The 16,964-nt window shown below is 59.4% G+C and overlaps 1 protein-coding gene across 2 annotated transcripts in view; it reads right to left on the bottom strand.

Annotated features, from left to right (window-relative positions):
• Positions 1–842: 842 nt before the first annotated feature.
• The window catches only part of LOC119089480 (putative phosphorylase b kinase regulatory subunit beta), a 35,020-nt gene continuing 18,898 nt past the window's right edge, over positions 843–16,964 (bottom strand). For both annotated transcript variants that reach the window (XM_037212196.1, XM_037212197.1), the window contains 13 exons: positions 16,704–16,957; positions 13,680–13,826; positions 13,174–13,257; positions 12,478–12,665; positions 12,005–12,120; positions 11,437–11,585; positions 10,725–10,857; positions 10,072–10,214; positions 8,805–9,007; positions 8,131–8,265; positions 7,145–7,385; positions 5,462–5,569; positions 843–2,325 (listed from right to left, as the gene is read on the bottom strand). In XM_037212196.1, coding sequence (XP_037068091.1) covers positions 2,164–2,325; positions 5,462–5,569; positions 7,145–7,385; positions 8,131–8,265; positions 8,805–9,007; positions 10,072–10,214; positions 10,725–10,857; positions 11,437–11,585; positions 12,005–12,120; positions 12,478–12,665; positions 13,174–13,257; positions 13,680–13,826; positions 16,704–16,957 — 2,063 coding nt within the window. In that variant the 3' untranslated portion in view covers positions 843–2,163. The remainder of the gene's footprint in view (positions 2,326–5,461; positions 5,570–7,144; positions 7,386–8,130; positions 8,266–8,804; positions 9,008–10,071; positions 10,215–10,724; positions 10,858–11,436; positions 11,586–12,004; positions 12,121–12,477; positions 12,666–13,173; positions 13,258–13,679; positions 13,827–16,703; positions 16,958–16,964) is intronic.

Genomic DNA, 16,964 nt, shown 5'->3' with positions numbered 1-16,964 from the left:
AGGCATCTCGACGGCATGCCGGAAGGGTCGCCGGCGGCGCGGCGGCCTGGTCTGTGACCAAGGAGTCTGTTGAGTCTGAGCGCGGTGTGGTACAATGCACCTGCCCCTTGTCAGACCGGCTGTCACCCGGTGGCAGCTCCATCCCACCCGCCGCCGGCTGGATTCGCTTGCCTAAGGGAAGATCCCTCTTCCCTCGTGCTGCGTTTTTCGATCTCATTTACATGATTGAATGGGGAATTCTAACAGAATGTGCCTTTGTGTAGCTGTGCACGTTGTCTTGACCCTGCGTGTACGGATTCTGTACCGTAAAGCCACAGCGTGGACGTGTTCTTATAAACAGTTATAAGCGTGTACACGAGCCTAGAAATATCGACCTCAGCGCAATTCAACGCTGCTCACGGTTATCGACAACAGCGCTCAGCTCCATTCAAACAAAGACCGATGACCGACTGAACTCCCCTTCGACGGGAGGTATGCCTAAACTTTGTGTAAGTCCTTGCAGCCCGAGAGTGAGAAAGGCTCGGGACCGACGACTACCAAACACCGTTCCTGATACTGGCTGCTGTATTGCACAGAACATTCCCTGCCAAGCTTCACTGCCAAGTCGCGCACTGACTACACAAAATGAGCAGGAACAGTATCGCCCTGCGGCATCGGCTTCACCACGGACGACGCACGGCCCGAGACAGCGACGTCACCCCGTTACTGACCCCGTCCCTGGAGCACAGCACGTGGGACGCCGGGGGCAGCACGCCTCTGCAGCGCGGCCGTCCGCGGCGCTCGGAGCCCACCGGAGCGTGGTCACCCGCGCCGCCGAGCCGGGGACCGCGCGGCGGCGGGGTCTCACGCCGCGGCGACACGCTGGGGAGCCGTGGCGGAGCGGGAGCGAGGAGGAGAGAGGAGCGGCGGGAGGGGAGGTCCGGGCGGCGCTCACTCGGAGGTGCCGGACCGGGCTGAGGACGCCTGCTCGGGAGTGACGATCACCCGGGGCTCGGAAGGCTCGGGCTTGGCCCCGGTGGAAGGGAAGCCGGAGGTCAGGTAGCTCAGGACGGTGGAGACGGTCAGCTGGAACACAGGCGGCCATCGGGCGGTCAGCGCGGTCCGCGGTCCGCCAGCGCGGCGGCAGAGACTCGCACCGCGCGTCACCACGGCGGCGGCAGGGCAGACCAGCAGCAGCATAGCCCGTGGCTACTGGCACATATCTATGCTACAGGGTGCAGGCGGTACCGAAACGGCATCCGTTGTGAGTGGCAGCGATGCGAAGCACAGACATTTCCTACTCGCTATATCCCTGAACTGGGCAGCGGCTGCTAACCTAAGCAAGTTCCAGTTGCACGCACAAATCGCCGCCCATCGGAACTAAGGCGTAACGTTTCAATATCAGAGCTTAAATCATAAGATTGCATACACACAGCAGCGTACCTTAAACCGACCATGTATATATAAACATATAATGACTAACAAAACCGCAATGCGTTCAACTATGTGATAACTACGTTAACAGAATGGCCGCCTGTGTACCGTTGACTATTGGTGCCGTTGTTGGCTGACCCGTCTGGCCTGAACGAAGACTAGCTTCCACTGGAAATTGACGTAATTTCCCATTTACAACGAAACCTACCAACATTCCTCTGGGTTAAAACAACAAAAAGCGCGCGAGCATTAATATCTAAGCGGCAGCACTCCAATGGAAGCAGCGCTACATATGCACAAATCGTCGTAGATCTGGGGATTCCAGACCAGACCTCAGCTGCTCGCCCGACATCGGCTACCCGTTCATCACGCACCATCGTCTGTCCTGCCCGTCTGGGCACCTCATCCCCCTAGCACTCCAGACGGCGCCGTCCCTCCCCTCCCAGCCACTCGCTCCGAGCCCGCGCCGCGCGCGGGAGACGGCAGGGTGCCGAGCCGGACAGTCCAGCGCCACCGGCGCAGGCGGCTGGCTCGGCGCGGCTCTCAGCCTGCACTTGAGGCCGACGCGCACACGCCTTCACTCCCACACACAAGTGACACACCCCACAGTCCGCGGTACGCCACCGAGAGAACACCCGCCTGGCCGCTCCCAGCTGCGTCACCACCCAGCACACGGTCCACACGCTCCCGGACGGGCACCCGCCTGCCGCCCTGCGGCGGTGTCGCCGCGTTTGGCGGCGCCCGGCCGGCTCAGGAGAGGACACATGCCTGCGGGCCGTCGGTGGTGTCGGCGTCGGCGGACGGCGCCGTCAGGAGATGGTGCACCACGGCCCGCGCCAGGTAGCCGGCCGTGGCCGACGGCGGCAGCTGGAAGAAGCCGCTCAGGTCCGCGGCGCTGCCCTTGCCGCCGTCCTGCGGAGGCAGGGGCGGCGTCAGGCGGGCATGTTGAGGGGAGGGGACATGAGCCGCGCAACACAGCCCTCCTGCGGTGGCAGGACGCAATACGAGGGAGACAGGGGGACAGGGCGGAGAGCTCTTGCACCGGGCGGAATAGTGTCAGGTAAGAGCACAGGGACACACGGGTATGGGGATCTCTTGCTGCACTGGCCCAGGTAGAGACGGGTGCCGATGCAGGGAGACATGGGTCTGTGGACAATGTCCTGCTGCACTGGCCCAGGCGGAGACAGTGCCGATGGAGGGAGACACGGGTCTGGGAACAATGTCCTGCTGCATCGGCTCAGGCGGAGACGGGTGCCACTGCGGGAAGACACAGCTCACAGGATGCAAGGCGCACAATCTTATCCTGCAGGGCTGAGTTCTGTTGTAGGACGGAGGACGCGGATCAATTTAAGTCAGCTAAAACAATCGATCCGCGGCCCATTAGACAACGGTGCCATCGCCGCAACTAAACCGGTTAGAACCTTGGAATTAGCCGGAAGCTAATGGCGTACATGTTAGGGCGTGTTGTCAGTCGCTTCACAAGCTGCCTAAGCGGATGTCACTGAAGAAAAAGAAATGATGATCTTGCCAAAAATACGGACAAACGCGTCCACGTTCAGAGCAAGGCGATAATATCAAACAAACGGCATTGCGATAGTGGCGGCGGCAATTTGTACGAATTTGGTATATTGTAAATGTTACTAAAGAAAACCCATCTGAAAGGCATCAGTCCATTTCACAAAACCAAGTCAAAGTATGCCTTAATTTGCCGATGGCCCTGCGGCAACTTAGCCATCTTCAGCTTCGGTCGTTCCCGCACCACCGGCGGCGTCGGTGGAACGAACTCCCTGCTGATCTGACACCCGGTGTGCTAGAGCAGATACACATGAAATAAGAACGGGGTGGTGTGAAAAACATACGAAATGTACAATCTGTACCCGAATTATTTATACAGAACTCGTGCAGTCGCCTTGTTCTATCGGGTCAAGCGGGGTCAGCAGCCGTTTATGCCGTCTCTGTGCGCCAGCAGCGGTGGACCGGCACGCCCGACAGACGAACGGAGGCCGGGGAGCTGCGGCGATTCTGCGATCTCCGCGGACGGCAGAGGCGACACAAGGGCGGACAGGTATTCAATTACGAATAGGTATCCGGGCGTTATGATGTCCATGGCAGCGACAGGTACGGCCCGTAAGTTATGGAGGACGTGTGTCGCTAAGGTAGACATAAACGCACAGAACGGAAAGAAAGCAGCTTAGGGCATTTTGGCAGTCCTGGGTAATACGCACTCCAAACAAAGAAAATTCCACCTTAATTTCAAAATTGAAAATGCTGCTCACTGGGTTAAGTGGGAAAGAAATTGTTGACTGAGTTCTGATACCTAATCAGTTGACAACTGCTATGTTGGTTGAGAGGGATTTCATGACACATTCCTGCGTAACGCAAAAGACCTTCACACCGAACGCTAAGCACGGCTTCTATAAAGACGGGCCAAACAGCACAAACCCCACGAAGGTTCATTCATTCTTGCCCGCTCATTCCAGCGGGTGACAGTGGAGCACGCACGGCTCAGTCTGGCGGAGTCTCCACGTCTGTCCCACGTGAAAACGAACCTTTTAAGCCTTCTGAACCCACTTCTGAACCACCCAACACGACATAAACGTAACTGCAGTTGATCCCACAGATAGCAACTCTAAACGCATCCCCAACGCAGCCCAGCTGCTGGTGGACAATAAATGCGAATATGGCGCCTGGCACCGCGATCCATCACTCCAGTTGTAATCGAACGTCAAGGAATATCCGAGCGCGAGCAGCTGCAGACCTCAAACTTCAACGTGACCAGAAACAATATCTGGACGACGCATGAACCATTGGAGCACACGACGCGCGGTAGAATCGTGGCGTCACATTGTAGTGGCACGGGGCGGGTCAAATGCTGAGACAGCTCAGTTCTGAAAAGGTGTCGGTTTTGAGACTGTCAGTTCAAAACACCAGTGGTGAGGAGTACCACGCTGTTCTTGCCCAACATGAGCTGGATGATTTTTTCCTCACGCCGGGCGCTGCGGCGGATGCGTTTACATTAACTGGCATCTGATATGACGTGAATATGGGGTCAATATGCCATCAGTTTTGGCAGGGAAGCGTCAACAAGGTAACATGTGATGACATTGTGGACGATCGTAGGCTGACAGTGAAGAAGTGTTCCGGTCTGCGTGCCACCGCACGGACAGCGGGGGGGGGGGGGGATTCATCCACGTTTGCCACGTTTCGTGGTACAGCTACGGCTTCGCGCTCCTCGACTGGAGTGATTGGAAGTTCAGAACAAACGTAAAGAGAAGCTCCTAGCGTGTGTAGTTTCTCCTGGATCACTTGCCGAGCTGAGCGACGCCGTCGGATGGCGTTATACCAGCTCCATATGGCGGAGGCACCGAACGGTACCAGCACACGCCCAGCCAGCGCGCGGACACTTCAGTAACACCGGGTGTTCAGAGCAGTCTGACGTGTCAGACAGCATACAACTGTGCTCATATGGCTACCTCTTCATAGTCCCAGAAAAATTGAGGATCGAAAAGGTTAACACCACGTGGCATCTTGATCTTTTTGTCCTCACATCTTTCTTATCATCAATATTTAATCCAACTATCTCCGTCACGCTGGATCGGCACTTTTTTAATCACTTTTTACACCAACATTTTTTTTCTAATCAAACGTCACAGATTTGTCGCGGAAGCAACTTGTTCTGAGAGGAACAGTACAGTATGAACGTGACATTATGCACCTCAAAGTGAAGGGGACATGTCACGTGCGGTTATATACTTTTCACTGCCACGAAGCAACATGAATCAAATGCTATGATCGGCTGGACTAGAATTGACTTGAAATTAGGGGTCAGCTCAAGTCATTCAAAACTTATTTAGATCCTCAAGCGGAAAAAGAAAACGTCCATATCTTGTGATACTTATTATTCCACACCTCTTCGCTACTCAAGCAGAGGTTTACCTTTATCGCACCCACTGCAGTAACACGGCACTCCCAGCAGCGTTCCGTGCTGTCCGGTAACTCCGCACACGCCGGTCGCGGGGCCGGACCAGGCCGGGCCGCCGCCACTGACCTTGAGGTAGAGGGCGTGCGCCTCGTCCACCATCTGCGAGAGCTCGATGCAGCCGCGGAAGCCCAGCTCCGGATTCCGCTCCAGGATGGTGGCGATCAGCGCGATCAGCTGCGTCAGGACACCGGCTCGGTCACGCGGTCAGGTCACGTGAGTCCGACCGCCAGGGTCACGGGCACCGGCGGGATGGGGTGGGGCACACGGCGCGCGCCACACACGGCGGGATGGGGCGCGGCACACGGGGCGCGCCACACACGACGGGATGGGGTGGGGCACACGGCGCGCGCCACACCACGGCGGGATGGGGCGCGGCACACGGGGCGCGCCACACACGACGGGATGGGGCGGGGCACACGGCGCGCGCCACACACGGCGGGATGGGACGGGGCACACGGGGCGCGCCACACACGGCGGGATGGGGCGGGGCACACGGCGCGCGCCACACACGGCGGGGTGGGGCGGGGCACACGGGGCGCCGCAGCGGCGGGATGGGGCGGGGGGCGCACGGCGCGCGCCACACACAGTCTCTCAGCGACACGTGGAAATCACTGTCCACAAACAGTGACGACACGTTAGTAAACGGCGTCCGGAGGATCAGACGGTCCGGTGCTGGTGACGGACAAGTCTTCAGATCCAGCTCATCAGAGGGAGCAAACGAAGCACGTGACAGGCCGGAAGCACTCGCATTTGTGATGTCTTCTGACGCGGGCTTCCTATCTTAGACCTCCGACAAATCGCCGACACAACAGCTACACAATCTTGCCGTCATGCCGCCGTGTAGCATGACGGCAGTTTGGCTAAATTTTGTCTAGCTGTTTGGCTAAACTTTGGCCAAACTTTGCACAGCTGTTTGGCTAAATTGTCCTATGTCCGGCTTCGCCGTCGCGGACGTGCGACTAACATAAACATCCGACCTACAGCACATTGCGTGCGCGTTCTGCCAGATAGCCTGTCCTAGTTCAGCCTCTAACACCACACGATCCCCAATCCGGCTCGCAACAACAGCCTACCCCAGTGAAATCCCTGACGCTGCGCTCTTTCGTCCAGTCTCCAACACTGCATCCTCCCGAAGTCCACTCTCTGACGCCGAGCCCTCCTCAATCTAACCGTTAACAACCGCCACAGGCCCGGTTTCCGACACGGCACTCCCAGTTCAGTCTCCGGCATTTTATCCCTCCCCAATCCAGCCTCCGACACGTCGGCACTCCAAGTCCCGTCTCCGACATTGTGTCCCTCCCCAATCCAGCCTCCGACACGGCACTCCCAGCCCAGTCCCAGACATCACATCCATCCCCAATCCCGCCTCTGACCCCGCATCACCGGCCCGCGCGGTCGGGCGCGCGCCGCTCACCTGCACCACGATCTGGCGCAGCTCCGGCTGCGGACACTGGGCCCGCGCGGTCGGGCGCGCGCCGCTCACCTGCACCACGATCTGGCGCAGCTCCGGCTGCGGGCACTGGGCCCGCGCGGTCGGGCGCGCGCCGCTCACCTGCACCACGATCTGGCGCAGCTCCGGCTGCGGGCACTGGGCCCGCGCGCGCCGCTTACCTGCACCACGATCTGGCGCAGCTCCGGCTGCGGACACTGGGCCTGCGCGGTCGGGCGCGTGCCGCTCACATGCACCACGATCTGGCGCAGCTCCGGCTGCGGGCACTGGGCCTGCGCGGTCGGGCGCGCGCCGCTCACCTGCACCACGATCTGACGCAGCTCCGGCTGCGGGCACTGGGCCAGCATGTCGTTCACGAGGATGGCGAAGCGCAGCTCGCTGACGGTCATGTCCGTGACGGTGGGCAGCTGCGGCAGGTGGCGCTTGCCGATAGTCAGGCCGCCGCCGGTGCGACCCAGGATGAACCACACCGAGCTGTGCAGGTCGCGCGGGCTCCGGCCCAGGCAGCCGTCGATCTGGCGCTGCTGGCGCGGCGTGATGCTGCCGAGGGCCGGGCGGAACGCGTCACGTGACGGGTACGGGAACGCCCCACGCGGGGGGGGGGGGTGCGTCTCGCGGAGGGCGACGGCACGACAAGACGCGACAGATCCGTAAGGAATGCGCAGGCAACGTTACGTCTAGATCCAGCGCTGCAGCTCTAAGCATGACGTAAAAGAGCGGCAACGGCTTCTAAATTGCAGGCAACATATTCTGCTTGCAATTTAGCTGATCATAGCACGTAATTTTCCAAACGTCCTTTAAGAGGCTAAGTGTGGATACCTACGCAAAACAGGCAAGCGTGGGTCCCTTCGCAAAACAGGCTGGTCAACCAGACCTCACTCGGCGTTGTCGCTACTCCACTGAGCTGCAAACGAGCAGACGGTGACAGGGCCTGACAGCAGTTTTCAAAACAAGGTACGGGTTCCCCGACAGCAGTTTCCAAAACAGTGTCCGCGTGTCAAAACGCTGGACCGACTGCGTGTCGCAACCAGCCACGGATGCTGCCCAAGCCGTCGGGCGTGAGACCGCAGGCCATCTGTCACAGTCCACCCTGCAGACAGACCACAGACCCTCCGATGCGAGGCCTGGCCTGGCCCGGCGGAGACCCACGGGAGCAGACCATCCAAGCGGACGGCCAGGCCAACAGGCGGGGGGCGGTCTCACCCGATGGCCTGACCCGGCGGAGACCCACGGGAGCGGACCATCCGAGAGGACGACCAGGCCACCAGGCGGGGGTCGGTCTCACCCGATGTTGGCGCCGTTGCTGCCCAGCGAGAGCACGTTGTAGAGCAGCGAGCGGACCTCGTTGGGCGCCATCTCGGAGATGGCCTGGTCGCGGCCCTCGATCTGGCTGTAGAGCTCCATCGCCTGCAGCACCCACCTGCGGACGGCCACGCCCGCTCGTCAGGCGGCACGGCACGCTCGGCGAGCCCGACCAACACGATAACGAACGATAGGCGCAGCCGGGACAGAGCACACACAGCGTGTCTAATGCTGGGAGCTGCACATGAATCGAGGTCACTTGGTCAAGCGTTTAATACTGACCAAGTCAATAATATAATCAGTGAATGACATCCAAAGATAGTAAATTTCCCAAATTGCCAAATTTCCGTGCTCCCGAATCCCATATTGCCTAAAAATCCCAACTTCCTTTCACAAGTAATGCTACCTCAGCACTTCCGTAAAAGCTCACATTACCATCATCCATTAACTATACCATTATTATCCACCACATCATCCATTAACCACATTACCATTAACTATACTTGGCCCTGCCACGAGCGTGCTCTATCACCACGTCCACCGACAACGTATGGGACGGCAGCTTCAGAACGCTACCGGCAGCCCCCCCCCCCCCCTCTCCCGCACCGTTACATGACCTCCGCCCTACCGACTCCTATTGAGCCGGCGCGGCCATACCCGATTCGGATGGTCAGTATGCCGGCGAACAGGTCCGGCCGGGTGAGGATGAGCCGGCCGCAGCAGAGCACCACCTCCTGCTGCAGCACCGCCTGCACCACGTCTATGGGCCGCACCGAGCCGAAGAACAGCGCCTCGATCTCGGCCGGCGTCATCGGCTTGTCGATCACCACCTCCGGATGGCCGATCACGCCGATCGTCGACTGCCGGCGGCCGCGGTCAGGTCACGGGAGACAGGGCACCGACTGGGGCGCACGGGGGTCACATGTCGACTGCCGGCGGTCGCGACCAGGTCACGAGGAGACAGGGCGCCGACTGGGGCGCATGGGGGTCACATGTCGACTGCCGGAGCCCGCGGTCAGGTCACGGGGAGACAGGGCGCCGACTGGGGCGCACGGGGGTCACATGTCGACTGCCGGCGGCCGCGGCCAGGTCACGGGGAGACAGGGCGCCGACTGAGGCGCACGGGGGTCACATGTCGACTGCCGGAGCCCGCGGTCAGGTCACGGAGAGACAGGGCGCCGACTGGGGTGCACGGGGTCACATGTCGACTGCCGGCGGTCGCGGCCAGGTCACGGGAGACAGGGCGCCGACTGGGGCGCACGGGGGTCACATGTCGACTGCCGGAGGCCGCAGCCAGGTCACGGGAGACAGGGCGCCGACTGGGGCGCACGGGGGTCACATGTCGACTGCCGGAGGCCGCAGCCAGGTCACGGGGAGACAGAGCGCCAACAATGGCGCACGGGGGTCACATATCGAGTCAAAAGACCTGGGTCACGTGGTGAGTCAGCTAACGACAGGGCGGGGATCAGATGGCAGGCACCCCGTGTGCGGTCAACGTCGAGACTGCTTATGGGCGAAAGGAATCCCTCATGCAAGTCGCATCGGAAAACTCCCGCACCAGCTATCGTTTTCGGAAATCTGCGGCGATCAGGAATCAAACCCACGAGCCTTTGATCACGAGCTATACTATCATATCTAACAAACACTCTTGACTGTCAGATCACTTCACCGCTAGATCACTACATCACCCATGGAGAAGCAGTAATGGAAGATCTAAACAATGGTCTACTGTAATTGAAGGAAAGAAATGCGACGCAACCACTGCCATCATTGACAGCTGACAGTGCTCGCTAAAGACAGCCTCCATCAGCAGACCAGCACACACCACCCGACCACCTCGTCACAGCCAGGGCCCGTCTCTCGCCGCCGTCCGTCGACCAAACAAGAGCACCGCTGCGGCCCGTCAGCTGACGTCACCACTGACCTGCTTGCCGCTGACCAGTATGGCGGTGAGGTAGGGGCTGATGCTGTCCACCACGCGGCCCAGCAGGCTGGAGCAGTAGCGCAGCACCGCCCAGCAGCGCAGCGTGCCCGCCTCGCCGTTCAGCTGCACCAGCCGTTGGTGCACTGGCGGCGGCGGCCCGGCGGTCAGCGCGAGGTCAACAGCCGGGTGTGAGTCAGGCCGGGCCGCAGGCCGAGACGCCGCGGTCCGAACACGGCGGGGGTCGTGCGCCACCAAACGCTGGGTCATTAGAGGAATCGGAATGGTAGCGTGCAATGGCGATAAGACGCCGGAGCGACACTGCCTGCGAAGGGCCTATCACCTTCTCACGGGAAGGAAGCAATGCGCTCCGAAAAATCGCGGCTCGCATCAACGGTGCGCATTTCGCACCAGCCACACTTAAAGCGTTCTCACAGAAACGGTTCCGGATCAACACGGAGCTCATTTTGAGCCGCGTGTTCACCAGCCTGGCATCACCAGCGGCCCACTACATCGATCGACCACAATCTGCAGCTGGCGAAGCTACGCCCTACAACGCTTGTCCACTTTGACCCGCACGTCTCGGGAGCCCCACACAGGTCACACCAGCAGCGACTCCTCGGGGACCCAAAACGGCGGCACCGGGTCGCCCGTACCGGAGAGTCCATCCAGCTGATGGTCGGGGCCGTGTCGGTCCATCAGTAGCTTGAGGATGAAGCTGCGGCCGCGCAGCGTGGTGATGCTGCCCCACAGCGACCTCAGCTCGCCGTCCGACTTCTTGCTCAGCTCCTGACGGCGGTCCGGAGTCAGGTCAGGTCGGGTCAGGTCGCGGACGGGGTATGCCGTTACTTGCAGCGGTCCGGGGACAGGTCAAGTCATGTCGCTAAAGGGGATAACAGCTTCGGATGCCCGTCCGGAGCAGAAAGGGTCAAGAAACAGACGCGAGCATCAATATCTCCGCCGTAAAAGGATATATAGCTTCTGACGGCGGTCGGGGGGTGAGGTCAGGCCAGGTCACACATACCGTCAGGGGCCCAGCTGGCAAGCATGGCGCCCGACCCAATGACGTCAGGTTAGATCACAGGCGGACGTCTCTGACCGCCATCAGGTTACTTCACCGGCATGAGCTGCTCGTCACATCAGCGGCATTAGAGCCACCGGATGCTCAGACACCCCACAAGCACACAACACGCGACGGCGTCCATCCGACACCTGCCGTCCTCCAGACCATCCCCCCCCCCCCCCCCCCCCCATCACACAGCACACCTCAGCCCGCCACACAGCACCCGGCCTAGGCACGCGGGGTTGGCCACGGCACCAGCCCCTTGCCCGCTGTACCCGCCGGAGCGGGGACCGCCTCCGACCGACCTCGATGGTGAGCGGCTCAGACTCCTTGTACGCGATGGCAGTGGGGATGTCGGTCAGGCTCTGGTAGCCGACCGTCTTGTTGGCCAGCTCCTTGAACGGCACCGGCTCCATGCCCCAGTCGTCCGTCGAGTCCATGAAGTCCAGGTGCTCTGCAGAGGCGCGCCGGGCGACAAGCGACGCGTTAAGGCACTGAAGGGCGGAGATCGTGAGCAACAGGCCAGTCTGGCTTTGAATGATTTATTGCGATTGGTGACATCGCGCTTAGAAGCAGCCGTTGCAAATTTCTTACCCTTGCGAAGACTGTCTTATCCTCACATTTATCGAGCAAACACCCTTCCCGGGCCAGCGTGGCGGCACCAGCCGCGTGTAAGATCATCCCGGTCGCGATCAACGCCCCAATCACTGATCAATCACATCGGGCGAGCGCGCCCAATCACTGACGATCTATGTACCTCGCACAGAGCCAGCACAGGATCACCCGACAATCGACTTAGCTCGGAAACGAGCCACAAGCCTGCGGCAGGAAGCTGCCCGCAGCGCCGCCGGAACGCGGCAGCCGGCCACTGACCGGTGCACGAGGAGGACATGAGGTTCTGCAGGCGGCCCACGCGGACCTTCACACCCTCACACGAGCCCGTCTTGAGCATGGCCAGCAGGTCCACCATCTTACGGAAGTTGGCGTCCCTGCAGCAACACGTGGGCGAGATGGAACTTTGTCAGAGTCGCAACGGAGACGGGGAATAGGAGAACGGTATCGGCAGTTGGCGTTTAATAAGACCCGTCCTCCGTTTGCTCCGGAAAAGAACCCATTCCACAAAACACTCCTAAGCAATCATCCCTTCATCGCCCGCATGCTATCACAGCAGGCTCTTCAAAATCACGGAGCACACATGTAACAGCGACTCGTCATGGCCTGCATCAAAGCCCAGTCGGCCACGACCCCGCCCGGTCCCAACCGGGCCCAAGCCGGCCCGAGCGGGCCCGAGCGGGGCCCAAGCGGGGCCCGAGCCGGCCTGAGCCGGCGCAGCAGCCGGCGCTAACCTCATGTGAGTCTCCTTCATGATGAGGCAGCAGGTGGGCCGCCCCGAGAGGCGCCAGTAGCGGCCAACGAACTGCACCTCTGACTTGATGTCGTCGATGAGCAGCGCCATGTCGTGGTTCAGGTAGAAGTCGGTGCTGTCGAAGATGAGCGGGTAGCAGAGCACCGTCTGCCCCGAGATGCGGTACACCTGGCGGCCCGGCCAGCGTCAGGCGTTTACAACGGCCAGGGCCGTCAGAGACTACGTCATTGAGCCAGCGGGGGCCGTCAGAGGCTGTGCCACCGACCGATACAACAGGAGTCACCGGAGGCCGGGCCAGTGACGGATGTCCGGGGAAGAAAGCAGAGGCGGTATCAGCGACGGATATCGGGGAGACGGTACAGAAGGCGTCGCCGCCCAAAGGCCCTCGCAGCATCTAACACCACCCGCCTTCCATCAGTCTCATCAGTCAGGTGGAAGCGCTCCACCGATTTCAGCTGCGTTACCCTCGAGTCTGACGCTCTTCCCACTAGAGTTCGTGACCTGGATCACGCTGGCCATAAGCCCTAGACCCCACTCCGGGGAGCGGCTTCCCCGGTCCCCACTCCGAGGACCGGCTGCCCCAGCCCGCACTCCGACGGGCGGCTGTCTCAGCCCGCACTCCGGGGAGCGGCCGCCCCGCTGTGCCCGGGCAGGGAGTGGCGCGCGGCTCCGCTACCTTGCTGGTGCCGAGGGCGCCGATCGGTCGCGGGGGCCGGCCCTCCAGACCCAGCTTGCGATTCACGCCCAGGTTGCGGTACACCTGCAGCGGGGGAGGGGGGGGGGCGTCACGAGAGTGATTGGGACGAAGGCGCACGCCTTGGCTGCGTGAACGCACAAAGCTCTTCCTCTGCAGCGAAAGGTTGTACCATTTCATTCCAAAAGACGATGTTGCATTGCTCCATGCTTTAAAACGATTAACTGGGTTCCAAGACTAGCAGCGAACAGGACACACAAGAACACGCCGTGAAAGTGATTCAAGCTGAGCCACCCACCCGTGGCGATTGGCTAACCCGGACTAGAAGCCGAAAGCAAAACACCACTGCTGTTCTCACAAGGTTCCGCTCCATGCCGGCATTGGCGGGCTCGTGACGCGTTCACGAATACGTGCAGAATCTCCCCAGGCCTATTACACGAGCAGTCCCCGGAGTTGAGTCCGGCCGGCCGGTCCGAGCAGTCACGCACCTCCACCAGCTGCCGTTGTGACCAGATCTGGACAGGCTCCACTTCCTTGGGCGTCTGCGACTGCACACCATAGGTGGCCAGCATGGCCTGCAGACGGCGCGACTCGGCCACCAGCACCACTTGCACCACCAGGTCACTGGCCGTGCCCTGAGGGCAGCGGTCGGTCAGCCCATGGTGTGAGCGACACCACCTGCACCACCAGGTCACTGACCGTGCCCTGGGGGGCGGGGCCCGGTCGCCCTGTGGTGTGGACGGTACCAATGGGATACTGGCCGTGGTGTAAGCCCATACACAAAGTCCAGTGACACAAAACGAAGCTAAGGACACAGAACAGCAGAGCAAATGCTGTGACACAAACCAAACGGACCGATCAGATCAAACCCAACTTCGGAATACTCCTCAGAGCCGCTTTGACATCAATGGCATGCCAACAAGTGGATGAAAATAAAAATATGCGCATTAGCAGCAATGAACACACAAGACAGATTGCACGTGCGCACGTTCAACGTCTGAGAAGCGGATAAAGCTCGCTCTTGGCGTCTAGGGGGCACGTGGAACGCACACACAAACATCTGAGAGCCAGATGGAACGCAACGACAAATATCTCAGGGACTCAGTTAATGTAGGTAAATGAGAGTACATGGGAGTATTAAAATACATGGGAGCCAGACAAAACAGACGGCAAATATATGAACGGCAGGTGAAACAGTTATATCTGAGGGGTCGATGACATGTGCGGTGCGGGAACCAAGGGACCAGGTGACAGCTATTACCATATATACAAATGCAGAGAAGCAGTCTCTGACAAAATGGCGTAGAAAAACTAAAGCTTGCAGACAACGGTATGACGGGGTCAAACACAGCTAACTGACAAGCAGGCAATACAATTGCGGCATAGAAAAGTACCTCGAACTGTATATATATATATATATATATATATATATATATATATATATAGATATTGTATTTAGCTTGGCATGCTCACGCCACTTTAGGTATGCGTGACAAATGCTTTTTAGTCTACAGCACTGACAAGCGGGTCGCGACGCCGTGTTTATGATATGATCATATGCAATTTAGCTTTCGAATGTGCCGAATTCCAGTTCGTCTTTCCAAAAGTCTCTTTCAAACCAAACTTCCTGCTCTCAGCCCCGCATGACTATCGCACGACGCTTCAAAGGCAGACAGCATGGGTGGGTTGCGGGAGGGGAGGGCGCAATATAGGGTTCCTCCAGCCTTCCCCGCGGTTGTAATGCGGGCGACCGCCGCGTCTACGGCCTCCTACGGACAAGCTACGGCGTTTTGCTACGGCATGTTGGGAAGGGCGAGGCCAGAGCGCCGCCGCGCGCGCGACAGCGAGCATGCATCGGACGAGAGACGGGCACGCACGCGCGCCGACGACGGCGCGTTACCTCGCTGCGGTTCTAGCGGCCGGCCGGGCGGCGCCGGCGCGTGTCAGTGGCGCCACGTTATGTGGGAGAAACGACACACGGCTGAGAGCGGCGACCACACCCGGGCACCGCGCGCGTGACGGAGAAACACCGCCCGCCCACCCGACTGCGTGGCCGCGATGATGGAGGTGATGACGGTCACTGTGATGGCGACGGCGGTGACGGCGACTGTGATGGTGATATGATGATGATATGATGATGATATGCCGACAGTCAGCAGGGCGATCGGCTTGCGGTGGCAGCCAATGGCTGCTAAAGCGCGGCCATGATGTCGGGGTGTGCGAGCGACGTAGTTGTTTGTGTACTGTTGTTGCTGCAGCCAAGTTGGTGCAATGTATGAGCTTTTGAGGCGGGGAATTAAGTGTGCTTTTGCAGCACTGACACGGCGCCTCGTTCAGGTGACGAAAATAAAGAGCATTTGCGTACCGTCCTGACTTTCGACTCATTTGACTATCTAGCGCTGCTTCAGAGCGCCAGCAAGGAAGGTGCTGCTTTTGGAAGAGTGGTACCGAACCAAACACATACCAATGTGTGTTTTACAAGCGTCGTAGCGCGAGCTCGCGACGCATTTTGTAACGAACTGACCAGTTTCTTACGAATGCAGACCTCATTATCAGTTTGTAAGCGGCAGTGTCCATTCCAAAAATGCCATCCACTCGGTTCTATAGGTAATCTTTCGAAGCACCCATTTTTCGTTAAGATTACTTTTCACCGAAATCAACTGAATACACGGGTGATGGCCAAAAATGTATTGAGACATTATATTTCAACCCTTTGTGTGGAGGTAACCCGATTCTTGTTTGAAATGGACACTGAACATTAGTGCTGAGTGACGGCACGTAAACACAACCACACAGGCCGTGAAACAAGGTGCAAAGTTCAGCGAAAATCCGGCGTGAGAATTACGTGATCATAAGTGAAACACACCACTAATAAATAACAGCCGACAATCAATGATGGCCAAATAATCAGCAAAGACATGGTGTACGCAGAAGACAGGTGAAGAAGAAAGGTAAGGTGGCAGACGGAGGAAAGCAACTTTGTACTTGAATGCCTACCGGTTCGGATGAGTGAAAATACATTAGATGTAGTAGAGACAGGCAAGGCAGACGACGTTTTTGTTCAGGAACAATGCAAAGGAACATCCTACAGACCCCGCGACAGGTGGGACTGCCCTAATCTTCGACGAAATGTCCAGCATTGACAGCTGCAGGTGGTGACCGTCACCAAACTGCGCTGCCTTGCTTTGCAATCAGATTCCAGCTGGCAAATAGCGCAAGACTGAGCGCGAGAATCGACAGAACATTGATGATCGAATTTTCTATGCGAAACATTGGCAATGACAGCGGGAAGTCCAGCACTAACACGTATCCTATGACTACAGCCATAGGGGCATTACATTGCACAGCAAGCGACTTTACTGCGCTCCTTCAAACCACCACGGTCTCCATCGGTACTGCGGCCCGTACACCCTCGCCGCCTGCCCCACTCCCTCCCTCCCCTCCCCGGTCCCATGCCCCCGGGATCAGCGACAGACCCGCTCCATCGGGCCTCCGCCCGGTCCCACCCTCACCTGGAAGGCGGAGTAGCGCGTGGCGCGGCGCGGCCGGTTGTATGAGGGCAGGTAGCGCCGGATCAGGTCGATCTCGTTGATGTGCACCAGGTCCTCCAGCAGCAGCTCGGTGACCACCAGCATCGCCTGGCCCCAGAGGAACAGGTCGCCCGGGCCGCCCACGGCGCTGGCGAAGCGCGGCTGGCTGCCGGGCTCGGCCCGCTCTGCCGGCACGTGCTCGGCCGGCACGAAGTAGTACTGCGGCAGTGTCGGGTCTGCCGG

This window comes from Pollicipes pollicipes, unplaced genomic scaffold, assembly GCF_011947565.3.
Source record: "Pollicipes pollicipes isolate AB1234 unplaced genomic scaffold, Ppol_2.1 Scaffold_3087;HRSCAF=3621_pilon_pilon_pilon, whole genome shotgun sequence".
Lineage (NCBI taxonomy): Eukaryota > Metazoa > Arthropoda > Thecostraca > Pollicipedomorpha > Pollicipedidae > Pollicipes > Pollicipes pollicipes.
The sequence above is the reverse complement of the archived record's forward strand: the minus strand, read 5'-3'. Positions and strand labels throughout refer to the sequence as shown.